The following is an 18220-nucleotide window of genomic DNA, read 5'->3' as shown; positions in this document are numbered from 1 at the left end:
TTCCCACCACATTCATCCACAGACTTTACATTCAGTTACATAACTTCTTTTTTTTTTGGCCAGTCCTGGGCCTTGAACTCAGGGCCTGAGCACTGTCCCTGGCTTCCTTTTGCTCAAGGCTAGTACTCTGCCACTTGAGCCACAGCGCCACTTCTGGCCGTTTTCTGTATATGTGGTGCTGGGGAATCGAACCCAGGGCCTCATGTATAGGAGGCAAGCTCTCTTGCCATTAGGCATAATTTCTTTTTCCCCTCATTTACTTACCTCCAGTCTGAGTCGCTGTGACATCATGCCTAATTCAACACTGACAAACACAATTCGATTTGATCCTTGGGGTTCTGCCATGATGAAAGCCCGACTATACAGCCTTGTGAGGAGCCCCCGTGCATACTGGCCACTTTTGCCATAGCCCATCTAAAGAGAAAGAGAAACTTAGAGCCATCTGTCTCACCCAAATACCAAAATCCAGGCCCAAACAGAGAAGAGTAGATGTCTTCACACAGGCAAAGACAAAAGCCACACAACTCTGTGAATGAGATGATGTACAGTCTGTTTTCAAAAATATAAATAAATAAATTCAGAATCATACTAGAGGCTTTAATCAATCTGCAGAAAAATGGAAAGGCAAAGGATTGATTAGATTGTCAGAAGGTATTCACTGGGTTTGGGCAATGAAGAAGCTGGTATGGCTCTGAAATCCCATTTCTACATTGGAACTCCTTAGGAACTTTTTTTCATTGCCAGGAAAACTTTCCTTCTTCTAAGGTACTAAAAAGAAGGAAGGGTTTCCCTTATAAATTATTCCACATTGTAGGCAGGAACATTCTAAAGATTAGAGGCTCTCCTCCATTGGTTATTTCATTGTATAGTTTCATTTTTCTTTCTTGTTATTTTTTTCTTGGTCAACAAAAATCTATACCCAGTTCATCAAAATAACCCCCGCCCACCCTGGGAGTGCTTGCTCTCTCCTTTATGAAAGCATTGATGTAGATTGCACATTCCAAATAGCTGGAATTAATCTTTAGACTATAAAGATTGCTTGGCAGAAGAGGTTAAGCTTTTGTGGACAAGTTCATGTCCTGGTTATGTAAAGAAGTGTTGCCATAGTGGGCATTCCTACCACCATGGCCAAGAACTTGCATGCCAGCAGTCAATAGAGCACCCTGACCTATAAAGTATCTGATTGGTGACATGATCTTAGCCGAGAATTATTCACAGTTGCATCTCTTCTTTGAAATGAGAGATTTAACTGGCTTCTATTGACAAATCTATAAGATAAGAAATCCATGAGCCCACATTTCCACCCAAAATATATGACGAATTGACTTAACATATGAGGCATAATAAAATAAAACTTTCCCTCTGTCTTAAAAAAAATGATTTTTCTGGGGCTGCGAATATGGCCTAGTGGCAAGAACGCTTGCCTCGTATACATGAAGCCCTGGGTTCGATTCCCCAGCACCACATATATAGAAAATGGCCAGAAGTGGCGCTGTGGCTCAAGTGGCAGAGTTCTAGCCTTGAGCAAAAAGAAGCCAGGGACAGTGCCTTGAGTCCAAGGCCCAGGACTGGCAAAAAAAAAAAAAGATTTTTCTTAGTCCTGGGTTGTTACAAATACATCAGAGAAAGTAGAAGGCATGGCCAGGTACGATGGCTCATTCCTATAATCTTATCTACCTAAGAGGCCAAAGGAAGGAGGAGCATAGTCCAAGGCATCCTCCAGCAAAAAGAGGATATCCTATCTGTAAATTTACTTTTAAAAAGTGAAAAATCAGAAACAAAACTGAACCTCTTGATGACATGCCACATGTGATAGAGTACCTGTCTAAAAAGCTCAAGGACCTGAGTCCAAACCCCAATATTACCTAAAACATGCACACAAGCACACAATACACAAATAGAACAGAAGGTAGCTACAGTATAATAGTAAAAAATCGAAGACCCAAAATAATGCAAAAATTTTAATAGTCTTCTTAAGGAGTCCAGCATTTACTTACCAAAATAACATCTGATACTTGTCCTGTGCAGTCAGCTCGCCCAACACCTATATGGTAGCCACTGAAGTTCTGAAATACAGGAGGCTCCGAGGTACTAATACCAGGAGACGTTTGAGTGTCTATGGGATCCCGGGTGGTTAAGAAACCATGAACTCCCGAATCTAAAACAGAATAAGGTATTGGAAAAGGAACATTTTCCTGTATTTCTTCATCTAGCCTCAACTCAATTTCAATGGAAAAATTGTGATATAGTCTAACATGTACAGCAGACACAATGAGAAATAGGAACTGTGTGAAGCCATAAATCTAAGTAGAATCTTTTCCTTGACCAGAGATAGTTCAGACTAACAGTCAAGGCTCCTGTGAATAGCCCTCCGCTAGTCATTCCCATCTACTTCACTCACTTTCTTTGCATTTCTGTTCCAGCTAAGTGAAACATGTAGCAGACTCCTGCTGCTCAACCTGCCAAACCCAACTCTGGGGGCTTCTTTCTTTCATTCTCTCCACTCATACTTCTCTACTACTGCTTTCAGAACTGATCTATGTCCACAACACCTAGATCCAGCTCAGCTCTTCATCTTCAAGATGCCACCCATTTATCTCTGCTCTGATGTGGACTTTTTCTGTCTTCTAAAACCTTTCATTCAAACAAATTAAATCACTGTATAGTTGCTAATATATTCACATTTATTTCAGTTGTTCTCATATTGTATTTGTGTATTTACATACATAGAATCTATGCTAATGTAGGTGTATAAACACATATTAATTTATTTATAGTATTCAAACATACATGAATCTTAAAGGAATCAGAATGCCAGAGATTGAGACAGGTGCCATAAACAAACTATATGGGTTTGTAATCTGACTCTACCAGTTGCTTAAGCTAATTTACCCCATTTTGTCATCTACCCAATGGCTTCCTAGGATAGTTTTCAAATAACTGTGTAAATACATATTAAAATTCAAAACATGACTTGTATATTCTCTTCACATATTTAAATATATATTATATTTATAAATATATATTTATATATGTGTGTATTTCTTTGCTTCTACTCCATATAATAGTCAAATAGAAGGCAACATGTGAGTAGCAATACAGAAATATGAGAGCAGCTAAAGCCACACCAGCACACACTTAAGGACAAGTTTTTTCCAACCTTCAGGTTCCCCATATATAAAAATCACTATGAGTAGGACTTACTTTACAGGCACTTTGTGAGTATTATATGAAAAAACTTAGGTAAAATCCTTATAATTCTGATGCACACACATACACACACACACACATACACACAAAATTCAATATACAGTAGGTACTTCTATGAGACTAGTTATTATGATTATAAATAACCTTGCTGAGACTCTGTCTTCTACTTCTCCAATTTTAAGAGTTAATGCCAAGTAATTTCTAAGGATCTTTTCATTTCTAGATTTCTAGGTTCGTGCTCTGCCCACTGCTGAAACCGAGGAATCTCTGTTCCTCTGCATCCACAGATAATTCAAAGCACCAGAACATAAAGAATAGGGTGGAAAAGAGAAGAGGTTACAAAAGGGAAAAGTGAAATGAAAGATTCCATCTCCTTTCCCATTTTGCCTGAAGCCACCTCTCCCTTCAGTTTGGTCACAGCATCAAAGCTCCCTCTTTTCTCTTCAGTTAACAGGTACTTATCCTACCACTGAAACAGAGGCTCCAGAAAAGTCCCATTCATTGCTCAGTTTTTGTAGGGTCCAGAGTTTTCAAGACCTAAACATTTTTCCAACATTACACACACACACACACACACACACACACACACACACACACACACACACACACACAAGAAAATCAACAGATATCCCCAATTTCCAGTTTTTCTTGCTGTTCATTTGTTTGTTGAAAGCTTGGGTAACATGAAGACTGTTTAACATCATGACAACAAGCACTAAGAAGAAGATGAGCTCTCTTGCACCAGAATTTTATCTGTTCCTACTCTATTCTGGAAACTTAACTACTCATTTTTCCTTGAATTTCAGATGCCCTTCCCTAGAGCTCTTCACAGACAGTGACTTCCTATGGGCTTTGCTCTTCTTTTTCCCCAGTAAGACAATGATGACAAAAACAAAACAACAAGTAGAATTAGAGCCTAGGTTCCTGGGCTTTGGAAGATGAAGGCAAATACATGTGTTTATCTGTTGACTGGGTACTTAGGAGACAAAGGTAGATGTGATAAAAACTGCTATCAACACAGGCAAGGTAATTAATGTAAGAGGGAGAGAGCCATCTCAGACTGTTTACATACACAGTGAACTACCAGACAACACTTGCTCATCTTAAGATTCGCTGATTATCAAGAAATTCCCTTCAAGGGCTGGGGATATGGCCTAGTGGCAAGAGTGCCTGCCTCGGATACACGAGGCCCTAGGTTCGATTCCCCAGCACCACATATACAGAAAATGGCCAGAAGCGGCGCTGTGGCTCAAGTGGCAGAGTGCTAGCCTTGAGCGGGAAGAAGCCAGGGACAGTGTTCAGGCCCTGAGTCCAAGGCCCGGGACTGGCCAAAAAAAAAAAAAAAAAAGAAATTCCCTTCAAGCCTAGGAATCTCATCCAAGGAAACCCTTGCCACTGACCTTTGTGGTTTTCGATGGTCCCACTGGTGATAAACAAGAGGTTGAGAAGGGCCACTGTGATAGCCACCATCATCACAAGGAGGTAAATCAGGAATATCTCCAAGGAGGAAAAGGTGTGTTTAGCTGTTTTTCCTGAGACCATGTGAAGAGTTGGAAGAAATATGGGAGAAGAAAAAGAGATAATCACAAATTAAAATGTGCAAGCTTCACACTCTCTGAGGCTAAGCTATTTTAACTCTTTCTTGTAAGTACACCATGTCAAGGATGGCAAAAGCCTAGCTCATGGTTCCGTGTACAAAATGCATGATACATGCACCAATCAATATGGCATCTTTTGCAAAGCTCAGATGTGATTTCCAAATCCTCAGTAATAATGTTCCTGTTGGCAAACACCACCCATGACTTGGCAGTGACAACTAGGCTGAAATCAATTTTTATTCCTTAAATATATCATTCTACTTTCATATAAGACAATGATGCTGGCTATGGTTCTGTCACTAAGTATAATTAAAACAAGTACAAACAAATGCTGCTTGTACCTGGGAGATGGCTGGCTGGGATTACAGCTGTGTTCTGTGGGTATGATCTTCGCCATGTAATGGAAGTGAAATGCTTACTTTAGTCTTTAACATTATGTTCTAAGTTTCAAATACCATCTGGATGGTCAGAAGAGGGCATGGGGAAAGGTGTTGGGCATCTTTGGCCTCAAGCCAGGCATTACTAAACCTTCTTTTCAAGGATTAGAAAAATGACACCGGTTTTACAAATAATTTACAGTAATTATTTTACAGATTTTTAAGATGTTTTATATCAGCACTGAAATGACCTACAGATGTGAATGTTCCATAGAAAATTATGAGAAGTATGATACAGCAGTCACAAAGTACCTCCACAGTTTAAATCTGATTTCTACTGTTTATTAGGCAATGTAGAGAAATCTTCCTCTAATATTTCCTATCCACAAAAAGGGTTATGGTAATAATTTTAGTACATATGTCCAGGATTCCTATAAAAACAAGATAATATAAGTAGCACTGGAATATAACAAATATTCTATTTTTTCTAGGATACAATAAATATCCAAATATTAGCATTCCACAGATGAAGAGTCAGATAATCACGCAAAAATGCAGCTGTGGCTTATTTTATTTAAGTAAGGTATAAAACACTGCTATCATAAAAACTCAAAAACATGTGGCTGAGTTTTTAAATATATGTAAGTAGATTGTTGTTGGCTATATCTCCCTATGTTAGAACACTGCATCCTATTTCTCCTGTATTGAAGCACCTCCATACTACAAGAAACTACATGAAGAAACACCAAGTTTCCTTAACAAACAAAGTAGAAATAAGAAAGAAAAAGGGGTGGGGAGACTGAGGAAGAGGGGAGGTGGGAGAAAAATGAGAGAGACGCGAAGAAGGTTGACAAGAAATGCACTCACTACCTTACATATGTAGCTGTAACCCCTCTATACATCACCTTGACAATAGCATTAAATTTTTTAAAAGATAGTAGTTATAGAAATACTGGTTTGAGCCCAAAAAAAAGAAAGGAAAAATAAAGTGAATAACAGTAAGAGGAATACATACATGGAAGGAATGGAGAAGAATAGAGTAAGAACAAGAATAAAGGAAGGAAGAAAAGGTAGAGAATAAGAATGGAGAAAATCTACACGTTAAAATTTTAAGCCAGAGCAGTGGTTACATCTGTAATACCAGCTACTCAATTTGCAGAGAATTGGAGGATCACAAGTTTGAGGACAGCTAAAGCAAAAAAATAACCAAAACCCTGTGCTCTCAATCAATTCAGGTGGGGTGGTATAAGCCTGTAATCCCAGCTGTCCAGGAGATATAAATAGGAAGATCACTATCAGAGTTCAGGCATGGACAAAAAAAAGGCAAAGATAGCTTTACTGAAAATAATCTAAGGCCAAAGGGATGGAAGTATGGCTCATGTAGGAAAGTGTCTAGCAAGTTCAAGGCCTTGGATTCAAACTACATTAGAAGGTAAGAAAGAAGGAAGGAGGAGAGGAAGGGAGGGATCAAGAGAGAGAAGGAGAAAGAAAGGAGAGAGACACTTATTTGGAACCTAATGCAGATGAAGTGTTACATATATATGGTATATACATATATACCATATATATGTAATATGCATGTATATGTTATATAATATATACATGTATATGTTATATATTATATATACATGTATATATAACACTTCATCTACATATATATATATATATCGATGATTCAATAGGAGAAATTCGAATATCCGCTATATCTGATGGTACTAAGAGATGATTGTTAAATTTCTCAGTGGGATAATGGCACTTTTATGAAGAAATTTTTGTCATTCAGAAATATATTCTGAAAGACATTTTTTATATAAGTGAACAATACAAAAGATTAAAAACTTGGATGGATGGTGGATAATGAATGAATGGATGGGTAGATGGACAGATAGGATGAATGAAGGAGAAAGCAGCTCTGTTCTTTGGTGTGCTGGTTGATGTTGTGGCAGGTGCAAAGCACAGCAGCAGGTACTAGACAGCATTGACATTCCAAATCCTAGAGTGCAGAAGCTGAAATTTATTGGCCTAGGTTTCCTATTGCGCTTTTCAGTTCTGCCTTTCATATGAACTGGCATGAAACTGACACAGAGCTGAGCCACTTGGAGAGAAAGCTGGGTCCCTGTTATCACTTACTGGCTGGGATTATGGCAGCCTGGCCCTCAGCTAGCGGCTCATGGGGCTACATCCAGATGCTGCAACCTGATTCCTTATTTCATAACTGTGATCCCCCAAACCCAGCCTTTTCCTAAGCTGCTTAGTTCAACATCTGAAAGTGGGAAGTTGTTGCTGGGGAGCAAAAATTAGCCATCCCCGTGGTCCCAGCAAAAGATTCAAGAGGATGCTGACAAGCCTTCCAATTTTTCCAAGAACAGGACCAAATATACCAGTGTTACCATTTCTCCTCAGATTTACCCAAGTCCTTTCCTCTGTACACAGGGAAAAAGACAGACAGAACCTAAGAGTGTATGAGAAGGGGAGGACTGGGATTTGAAACTGAAGACTGAGTTCTCTCCATAATGCCTCAAACTTTCTTTCCCTTATTAGAAAAGCTAATGAGAACTTACCTGTTGAGACAGCACAGAGATTAATGTATATTTTTAAAGTTTTTCCTAATTTTCAAATAGGATGCCAGTTAGTTATTTTATTCATTCAGTGTTGTATTAATTAAAAATAAGCATCCACTCTTGGCCATCCAAGAGTGGTAGTTTTATGCATTTGAAACCTAATAGAATAGTAACCTTCTTTTCTTGGTTCCAAAAATCTCCCTGCCAGAGTTTGATATGATATACCTTAGGAAAGAAGCGTCTTAATACATTCAACACACACAGAGCATTTAAACCTAGATGACACTGGAATGACAAAATCCTACCTTATTTTTTTCCTTTGTGATAAACAGTATAAAGCTGTAGAACCATTTTTCAGAAAAGGTTTTTCTCTTAGAAATTCTCTTGGAAATTATTCTCTGACAATTTATCTTTTTTTTAAACCAAAGATAAGAATGTATCAGATTTAGCAGTGACAAATTTGACCTGTTTGCCATACAAGATTACAAAGGCAGATTGGGGAAACGCAGGCTGCAGCTACATGACAATATCTTTTGATGTAACTCTTCCCCTCCACATCTATCTTAGAAGCTTGGCATCCTCTCCCTGTATGATGTCCCTATGGGGAAAGTCCCATGACAGAATTTAGAAAAAGAAAAGGAAAAGCAAAAGCCAATCTGATTGCACCAGTCCAGTCTGACTCAAGCAGTGTTCTCTCTGGCCCACGCATGTGTGGGGTAAGGTGAGGCTCCACCTGGGAGGTGGAGCTTAGCTATGATGTCTTTCATGTGTTAGACAGAAACAAAGTTGAATTGGAACCCTGCCTGATATGAATCTCATGGAGTAAACCCTTTCACAACTACACATAGGGAATTTTCTATTAAATCAAGCAAGAAACCAAACAGGAGGTGAGCAAGTTGATCTATGCTAGACAGTGTGGCCCTATCCTGGAGAATGAATACATACCATTTCTCACATTTTACACTGCAACTGGCTACCTCCCAAGGAAGATGAGGCAGAAGAGAGAAGAGAGCTTTCTATCCAGATCTCCTAAAGGAACAGTGCCTGTAGAACGTACCACCCTTGGGTTTGGGATAGTGATTAAGATCCAGATGAAACTGAAAATACCAAGACTCAAAAGGCAGAGCCAATGGAATAAAAGGGTCAATTTGATGCTTCCTTTGCTTTGTGGAGGCCAGGACCAAGATTCGGTGTGCCCTGGGGATGGAGGTAGAAACTAGGTTCTGAGTGGCTGAGGTTAGGGTTGGGAAATCCCACCTGGGCTAGGTAAGACTCAAGATTCTAGAGGAAGAGCCAAGTTTAGTGGAGAAAACCAGACCTGGGTGACATAGAAAACCAGTCAAGAATCTTGAGCTTGGAGGCCAAGGCAATCGTAGGTGTCCGAGCCAACATGGGTTAGGGATTTGGGCCCAGATCTTCTACATAAGGTAGTATGTATGACTCTGTTTTATGTCATAATATCTGAGAGAGACCTGGGTGGGTTGAGCCAACCTACCTAACCAAGTCAAAAAGGACGGTTAATTCAAGCCTAACAACTTATTGACAACTACTTCTTACATGGAGATACCTTTTAAGACACACCAAGGAACATAGAACATTTAAAAAATCATTTTAAAATGAAATAAAATAAACTTATTGAATTCTTAGTACATTCTAAGCACTAAGAAATAAGAACATTGCATGAATAGCTTAATTAGTGGTCACAATAACTCTATGAAATGGTACTGTGTCTATCTTCCTTCGCAATTTACATTAAAATTTTAAAAAGCTGAGCCATAGCTGGATGCCAGTGGTTCATGTCTGTAAGCCGAACTATTCAGAAGGCTGAGATCTGAGCATTGAGGTTCAAAACCAGCCTGGGAAGGAAAGCCTATTAGACTCTTTAATCACCAAAACAACCAGATTTGGAGCTGTGGCTCAAAGTGGCAGAGCACTAGCCTTGAGCACAAAAGCTCATGGACAGTGCCAAAGTCCTGAACTCAAGCCCCAAGACTGACACACACACACACACACACACACACACACACACACACACACACACAGAGTGAGTCCCAGAAAAGTTAAATAACTGAAGATCTTATATTTAAAATAAATTCTTCAGGTGCCAAAGTTGACTTAAGTGCTACCTACCAAATACAAGGTCCGAAGTCCCCAATTCTGCAAATAAAGAAAAGCAATAGATCATTTGCTCTCTGATTCCTCTAGTTTGGCTATCAGCTACCCAACACACGATAAATATGTATCTTTTGCCAGTATTACCTGATGACCTGAGTGACAGCAATATCATACAGAAAACTAACCAGTCATAAAACAGAAGAAAACAAACACTTAAACTAAGAGATTGTGAGAAGTAAAACTTTGAGGGGACCAAAGCCAACCCCCATATAGTAGAGATAAAGTTGAGTTACTTGCCCAAGGTCACTGAGTTAGAGACTGGCAACACTCATTCATATCTTGTTCTGCACTCATTTGTGAGCCTATAATAAGGTTATGTGTTCACTTCTGGTAGTTCCTGGCCAATGGGCTGTGTCATTTCTAGACTGAAATAACTAACACTGAGGTATTTGAGATGGTGTGTGAGGTCCACGTGGTCTCTCTTCCTCTGCCAAGGCAACCCTGATTACCATGTGTCCCAGATGCCAGGTTGCAAGAACACTGAGTAATCAGATGTAAAAAACCAACCTCAGAGAATTATCAGACCAGAAATACACTTTACATATTAAGAAATAAATGTTTACATGTTAAGCAACTAAGCTCTGGAGGGTGGCAAAGTAATGTGTTACCACAACAAACCTACTGTTCTTCCTGACTAATGTGTCATGGGAGTTGCTGAGGATGATTTCTTAGCTAATCTATAAATCTTTTTAAATTTGTTTTAGTAAAATGAATGTCACAAACCAAATTGATTTATTTCTGATTTTAAACACATGATTCAATATAAAATTCCATCTCAACTTTAAAACATGGTCAAAATAGAGAATAAACATGAAAGGTCTCTAGGTCACATAAATTCATGGAATAAATCATGTACCACAGTGGAAGTTCACACATTAACATTGTGGTAGCATCCAGGTTACCTAGAATTCTTAGCAACTCTCCTTTTTCCTTAATTATAGAAATTAGTATTATCATAGAAATAGAATCATAGAAAATTAGAATACATGTTTCTGGACAGAGGCACACAGAGAGAAAAGTGAAACCTTGAGAAGACTCAGATTAAAATGGCACAATGTAGGATGATAATGTGTCATTTTTTAAAAACCTCTAGAAACATGAACTACATTTCAAAACTCTTTCTTTAGGATGCTTTTATTTTTCTCCACTTTGGGCTATAAAAAAATGAATTTTACATTTCAAAGCTATTACACATGTAAAGAGGATGACAGAATAATTTCCAAACAAAACAGTGTTTGGTTAGAAGGAGTTTTGGAAACGTTTGTCATCTTTGCCATCTAGTGAACCATACTTAAAAGTATTTTGCAGGGGCTGGGAATATGACCTCATGGCAAGAGTGCTTGCCTCATATACATGAAGCCCTGGGTTCCATTCCTCAGCACCACACATATAGAAAATAGCCAGAAGTGGTGCTGTGGCTCAAGTGGTAGAGTGCTAGCCTTGAGCAAAAAGAAGCCAGAGACAGTGCTCAGGCCCTGAGTCCAAGCCCCAAGACTGGCAAAAACAAAAACAACAACAACAACAAAAATAACAACAACAACAAAAGATAGATATGTTCATGTAAGTAAAAAAATGTTTTTCATTTTCATTTATTTTTTTCAAATTTTTATTATCAAACTGATGTACAGAGAGGTTACAGTTTCATACGTTAGGCATTGGATACATTTCTTGTACTATTTGTTACCTTGTCCCTCATACCCCCCTCCCTCCTCCCCCTTTCCCTTTCCCCCCATGAGGTGTTCAGTTCACTTACACCAAACAGTTTTGCAAGTATTGCTTTTGTAGTTGTTTGTCTTTTTTTACCCTGTGTCTCTCAATTTTGGTATTCACTTTCAATTTCCTAGTTCTAATGCCAGTATTCCCAGTTTCCAATATACTCAGATAAAATTACAGAGATAGTGTAGGTACAACCACGGGGAAGGTGATACAAGAACATCATCAATAATAGAAGCTACAGATACACATGGGACGTTGAAAGTGGTTACAACTGTGATATAACAATCTTTTCCATAACATGGAGTTCATTTCACTTAGCATCATCTTATGTGTTCATAGGGGTATAGCTATTGGGCTCTTGTGATCCTCTGCTGTGACATGCCTAAACCTGTACTAATTATTCCCAATAAGGGAGACCATAGAGTCCATGTTTCTTTGAGTCTGGCTCACTTCACTTAGTATAATTCTTTCCAAGTCCTTCCATTTCCTTACAAATGGGGCAATGTCATCCTTTTTTATAGAGGCATAAAATTCCATTGTGCATATGTACCACATTTTCCTGATCCATTCATCTACTGAGGGGCATCTGGGTTGGTTCCAGATTCTAGCTATGACAAATTGCGCTGCGATGAACATTGTTGTGCTGGTGGCTTTACTGTGATTTGTTTGTGGTCTTTTGGATACCCAAAAGTGGGGCTGCTGCGTAATAGGGGAGTTCTATATTTAGCCTTCTGAGGAATCTCCATACTGCTTGCCAGAGTGGCTGAACCAATAGTAAAAAAAATTTTAAATTTAAAAAAATAAAATAAAATATTCTGCAATGACCATGGATTTTTTTCATTTTCTTAAATTGTTAAGCTTGGATATCTGGAAAATTCACGTTCCCCAACACAGATAACAAAAGATGTCAATTCTAACTATGCATCGACATATACCTAAGTATAGCTATTAATCAGGGTAAGGATCCCTACAGTCATGAGGTCAGCCTCCTATACATCATAGAATTAAAAATAATCATTGCTAGAAACATAATTTCAATACTTTTCTTATATAAATGAGGAGTGACTATGCTTATCTGGCATTTCATTTGGTTGAACTCAGTGGTGTCACTGATGGGAGTGTAGGAAACAAATTTAGTTAGGACTAAGGGAACCAAGGGCATTCTACCTGCTTGTTTACTCACTAATCAGAGAACAGGATGAGCTACCTGTTCTGTCCAGGTAAGTTAACCTGTATGTGCCATAAGAGATAAAGATTCATCTGAGTTGGATAATTATACTGGTGTTCACAAAAGAGATGTGAAAGCACTAGGTTATCAAATCATAATGCCGTGACCAAATTGTCAAGCCTGTTGCTTTATAAATGAATCCAAAGAACTGAAGACATGAACAGAAAACCAATATTTCTTCTAGTCCAGTGTGTCAGCTTTACACTTGATACACTGAAAATATTTAGCTACCAGTTTCTCTTGGCCAATGCATAATGAGAGCAGATGCCAAGGGAAATAAGTGGTAGATTTAAATTCCTTCTGAACATCAGCCAGCCTGACAGGGTTTCTTTTCAATGATGTTATCAAATTTGTTATTGGCTCAGATATTCAAAGACAGGATCATTGAATTGTAACTTGTATACATACATTGAAATAAAAAAAGTTCTCTCACCTCACCTCACATTAATGAAACATACTTTCCATCCATCATGAGAGAGACAAACAAACCATCAGATGCAGTTTTATGGGGATACTTAAGAGCACTATTAAAAGAGAAAACATCATAAAACTGGCATGGTCGCTGACAGGCCCACAAGAACTACTGGGAAAAGATGCCTCTAACCAAGCCACAATTACTGCCACCAATTACACTATGAAAGAAAACATCTCACTCTAGTTTAGACAGGTGACAAGCTGAATTATTCTTGAAAGTTGGGTGGGAAAGAAAGCCAGTCCATAGAGGACAATCATAAGCTCTTCTTCCTTGGCCAGAGAAAAAAAGAGCTGTCTCCATCCATCTAATACTGGAGGTAGAAGTAAATAAGTGGACATATTTGTCAGCAGCTGTCCTAAGAGTTGAGTGCTTTTGATCCAGTAAGCACATGCAGTAAACCCACAGATCCTGTCTGCAAGAGAAAGCAGGGGAGAAGGAAAATGTGGATGAGAGATGAAAATGTATGTCCTGGCTAAAGGGTACAGCCACCCATCGTTAGTTCCATGAGGATATTCAAGCCCAAACACCTTCCAACTTTTTAAGCAAAGGTCATCCTACAAATGTTCATATCAAATTATTTGATTCCTAAATGCAGGCAGTAAAGGTCAGAGGGAAAAAAGAAAAGAACTACACTTTCAATCAGTGCTATCCAGGACAAAGAATATCTGTAGTCCATAGATTGCGATGACTAGCATAATCCATTCAGAAATCATTTCTGACCATCTGTGGAATACAAGACATTTGTGCAAATGGCCTAAACTCATTTTGCAATTCATAAGGCAAAGTTTCTTACCCCAAAAATCTTATAATCTGGGTTGGGAATGTGATTTAGGGATAGAATGGTTGCTAGCATGCAGAAAACCCCGGGTTCAATTCCTTAGCAACACATAAACAGAAAAAGACAGAAGTGGCACTATGTCTCAAGTGGTAAAGTGCTAGCCTTGAGCCAACGGAAGTCAGGGACAGTGCTCAGACCCTTGTTCAAGCCCTAGGACTGGAAAAATAAAACAATCTAAGCTGAAGATGTGGCTCAGTGATAGAACAATTGCCTAAGCATGCACAAGAACTTGCATTTAAACCCCAGCACAAAACACACAACACACACACCTAACTTATAATGCAATGTAAGACAGAGATAACACCCAATAATTCTAATACTTGACTATGAATAATTCTGTGATAATTAAGACAACCTTATTAAAAAAATTGCCAGGGCTGGGGATATAGCCTAGTGGCAAGAGTGCCTGCCTCAGATACACGAGGCCCTAGGTTCGATTCCCCAGCACCACATATACAGAAAACGGCCAGAAGCGGCGCTGTGGCTCAAGTGGCAGAGTGCTAGCCTTGAGCGGAAAGAAGCCAGGGACAGTGCTCAGGCCCTGAGTCCAAGGCCCACGACTGGCAAAAAAAAAAAAAAAAAAAAAAACAATTGTCAGGAATAGGGCTCAGAAATGGCTTTGGCAAAGATGTTATATCTGAGACATTCAGACCAGAAATTCACCTTTAGTCCTAGCTAAAGAGGCTGATTCATCCTAAGTAGTCTGAAAGCAGCTTGATTTGGACCTGCTTGACCTTTGCAAAAGAAAGAAATGAGGAAGACAAGCATAAAATTCCAGAGATAAAATTAAGGAGTTAAATGGGTATGCAGTAAATACCAGTCACAACCAGAGCCAAGAACTGAACAAAGAGTATTTTACTTGCTTAAATGATTTATTGCTTTATTTACCAGAATTGTAATTGCTATTTGTAATCACTAACTGCCAATTCTGCTACTGTATACCTGCTTGCTTGCTTTTCCTAACTTGTCTGACCACCTGTGTGTAGTACGTGACCACCTACGTGTAGTATGTGGACACCTGCAGGTGGTACATATGATTTTTGCCTTTAAATACCCAGCCCTACTGAAGCCCAGGGCTATTCTTCACTATCCACATGGTGAACAGACGCTGTGTGAAGCTAAATAAAAGACTCCTAGCCAGATTGACTGAGTGCTGGTGACTTTATGTCATAGGCTCGAGTCCCACTGGGGTTGTTAGTATACCAGATTGTGGGTTCGAGTCCCGCCTGGGTGGCCAGGATACCATAATATCTAAGTTGAGACCAAAAAGGAAGCTGTTAACCTTGTGTATTGGTTGTTTATGATCATACAAAAGCCACCGCAAATTTAATAGTGGAAAATAACTACCATTTATTTAGCTCACAACTATGTCAGCAATTGTGGCTGGGTGCGTCTCTGTTCTGGGAATTGCTCACACATTCACAAAGCTTCTGGGTAAGGATGGTTGAGAGCTGCTGATCTAGCATGACCTCCATTTGGGCAGTTTGTCTCTACTCCACATGACCTCTTCTGCACACTAGCTAGGTTTGTTTGCATGGCAGCCGGGCAAGCTACCAGGCAAGTGTGTCGAAACAGGCAAGGCTTTCCAATGCCTTGGCTTGGAATTGGCACACTGTAACATCCTCAGCATTGAGTGGACCAAAGCAGGGTTCTGGGCCATCTTCCATTCCAGGGGAATGGAAACAAGTCTCCACCTCCAGAAGGGATGTCACAGGGCAGAAGGTGTGGCTCCTGGAAGGGGTGAAGAACTCTAGCCATTAGGCCAATCTGTGTATAATACAACCCAGTATGTGCAGATAATGAAGGAAGACAATGGAGTTTGGAAAGCTCCCAGTTGTTTCAAATGAGGCTCAGAAAATTGAAAGGATTATAGAGGGAGGGCAGGATCAGTGTGGTTGAAAGAAGCCAGAACACAAAGGACTTGCCATGTGTTCAGCCCAGTGACAGAAAGATTTCTTTACAGGGCTTTCTCCCTGTCTACTAGCAACAGAGTAAATACAAAGCAGTCACAAAATAAATACTATGCAAGATTATATATAGGCATCCTAAATGAAACATTCTTGGGGCTGTTCACCACTTTGAAAAATCAGAGAAGGCATCATGAAGAAGGTAGAATTCAAACTGAAGGTCAGGCAGAGATAGAGAAGTGAGAAAAAATATGCATTGACACAAGTGCAGGAGCAAGAAATCCCAAAACATACAGACTAGCACATAGTGTAAATCATTGTTGGTTTAGAAGAGTGTAGCAGTTCTCGAGCTCTTCATTTCCAGTGGGATTATGCATGAAAGCCATCTTGGTGACTATCACCCCAACCTCTCTCATTCATTGATGCTTCATGACAATGAGTCTGAGATCCACTATGGTAGACTTTTTAGAAGAGCAACAAATGATGTACCTGAGATGGTAAGATATAGAGGCTAATAAGTAAGGCTACATTTCCAATCATTACTCTGACAGAAATGGACAAGACAAAGCTAGAAAAAGAGAAAAGAAGGTTTTTTACTAGCTCCTTATTGTGGGAGGCATCACTAGTAGAAAATGAATGCCTTTTCTATTCAAATCCCAAAACTTCCTCAGTCTTCCCAGCATAGTGCTGCAATGATGACCAAAAAAAAAAAAAAAAAAAATTGAAACCTAATGGCTGCCCTTGAGCTAGAAACCGAGTAAAGCATGTAACATGATGTGTAATATTTCCCAATTTCGCTGGCATAATGCTGACACTGCTGATTTCAAGCAACCAAAAGATGATGCTCTTGAAAATGAACTATGGAAATTCTGTACACAATTGGCTCTATGAAAAAATATGAGCTATCTCCAACACTCCAGTGTCATTGTACCAACCCCGTCCTAAGGCTCCAATGAAGCCGCTCTCAAGCGTAATCTCAGACAACCATTCTGTGCTTGGAACTTAGAGAGGCAAGGTGGAACAGAAATTGAGACTGGATGCTCCAGGTGGCTATCAACACCTTATCCATCTTACTGTAATCTGCTTTGTTTTATACCAGAAATTTAGAGTTGTCTTTGTGTTAGATGTTCTTCCCAAGCAAATCTGGAAGAACACTTAAGAAAAGTAGGTAAAAATAAAAACAATAAATTCCGGCATGATTCTGGGAGATGGTCTGAAGTATTCAGAGACCACATTTCTTGGCAGAGTACCAAAAAGCTTATGTAAAACAATTTCCTCTCAGGCTCCAGGGCCATGATCTCAGTGCCCTCTTGTAGCCTCAATAATTGCCATTATCTGGTAAAGAATTACCCCTGCCTACCTCCTCTCCTTCTCTTTAAGGGTTTTATTATAGGTGAAGGCATGCTTAGTAAAGCAGGAGAAGATTTCCCACTAAGTCACAGATACAACTAGTATGAGATCACCTTTCTGGAGCAATTTGGGACAAAGTTCCTCATTGTGAATGGGAAGGTATCTGAGTAGCACAATGCAGAATCAAAGTCAGTGCCCCTTGCTGCAGGGAGCTAGAGTGTCAGAGCACCCATCTCTCTCCAGAATAATCTTCCACAGTCAGATCCAGTGATATGTGGTGATTGTAGTTGTGAAATGTTGCCCTTTACATAAATAATTGGCTAGTACAAAACATAATCTTTTTTTAAAATCCACGTTGCCCATTGCCCCTGACCCTGGTACCTGCCTGAGAGACATGATCCAGCTTTAGTTGGATCCTTGGCTCTTGGCACAGTGCATTTTCTGTCTCCTTCACCCCATTCTCCTGCTGTTGACTTGATCTTGTCTCTTAACATAGAAGTGTGCACTTCTTTCTCTGAGGGGGAAGTGAAGACATTGGCAAATCCTCACTGCAAAAAGACTTTAGAAAGGCATCGTTTCCAAGGATCACTTGACAGCACTGCTGCTTTATTTGGCTGCAGGTATGGGGCTGGGCCAAGAGTTTCTGCATCCTCCTATCAAGCAACCGTTCACAGATTCATGCAAGGAACACACAGAGGAGATGCAAAACGGTGTGAAAAGTATAATGTTCAAAAATGCTATGCATGGAACTGCTGTTCATCATGACAGCTAATTCCTGAACTTCA

At 39.5% G+C, this 18220-nt stretch overlaps 1 protein-coding gene across 1 annotated transcript in view; it reads right to left on the bottom strand.

Moving 5' to 3' along the window:
* LOC125343139 (neutral ceramidase-like) overlaps positions 1-4728 on the bottom strand; it is a 45281-nt gene extending 40553 nt beyond the window's left edge. The window contains 3 exon segments of the mRNA XM_048335414.1: positions 265-414; positions 1998-2158; positions 4611-4728. Coding sequence (XP_048191371.1) covers positions 265-414; positions 1998-2158; positions 4611-4683 — 384 coding nt within the window. The 5' untranslated portion in view covers positions 4684-4728.
* Positions 4729-18220: the final 13492 nt, after the last annotated feature.

Source organism: Perognathus longimembris, chromosome 2 (assembly GCF_023159225.1).
Source record: "Perognathus longimembris pacificus isolate PPM17 chromosome 2, ASM2315922v1, whole genome shotgun sequence".
Lineage (NCBI taxonomy): Eukaryota > Metazoa > Chordata > Mammalia > Rodentia > Heteromyidae > Perognathus > Perognathus longimembris.
Note: the sequence above shows the minus strand (reverse complement) of the source record. Positions and strands in the feature narration are given on the sequence as shown.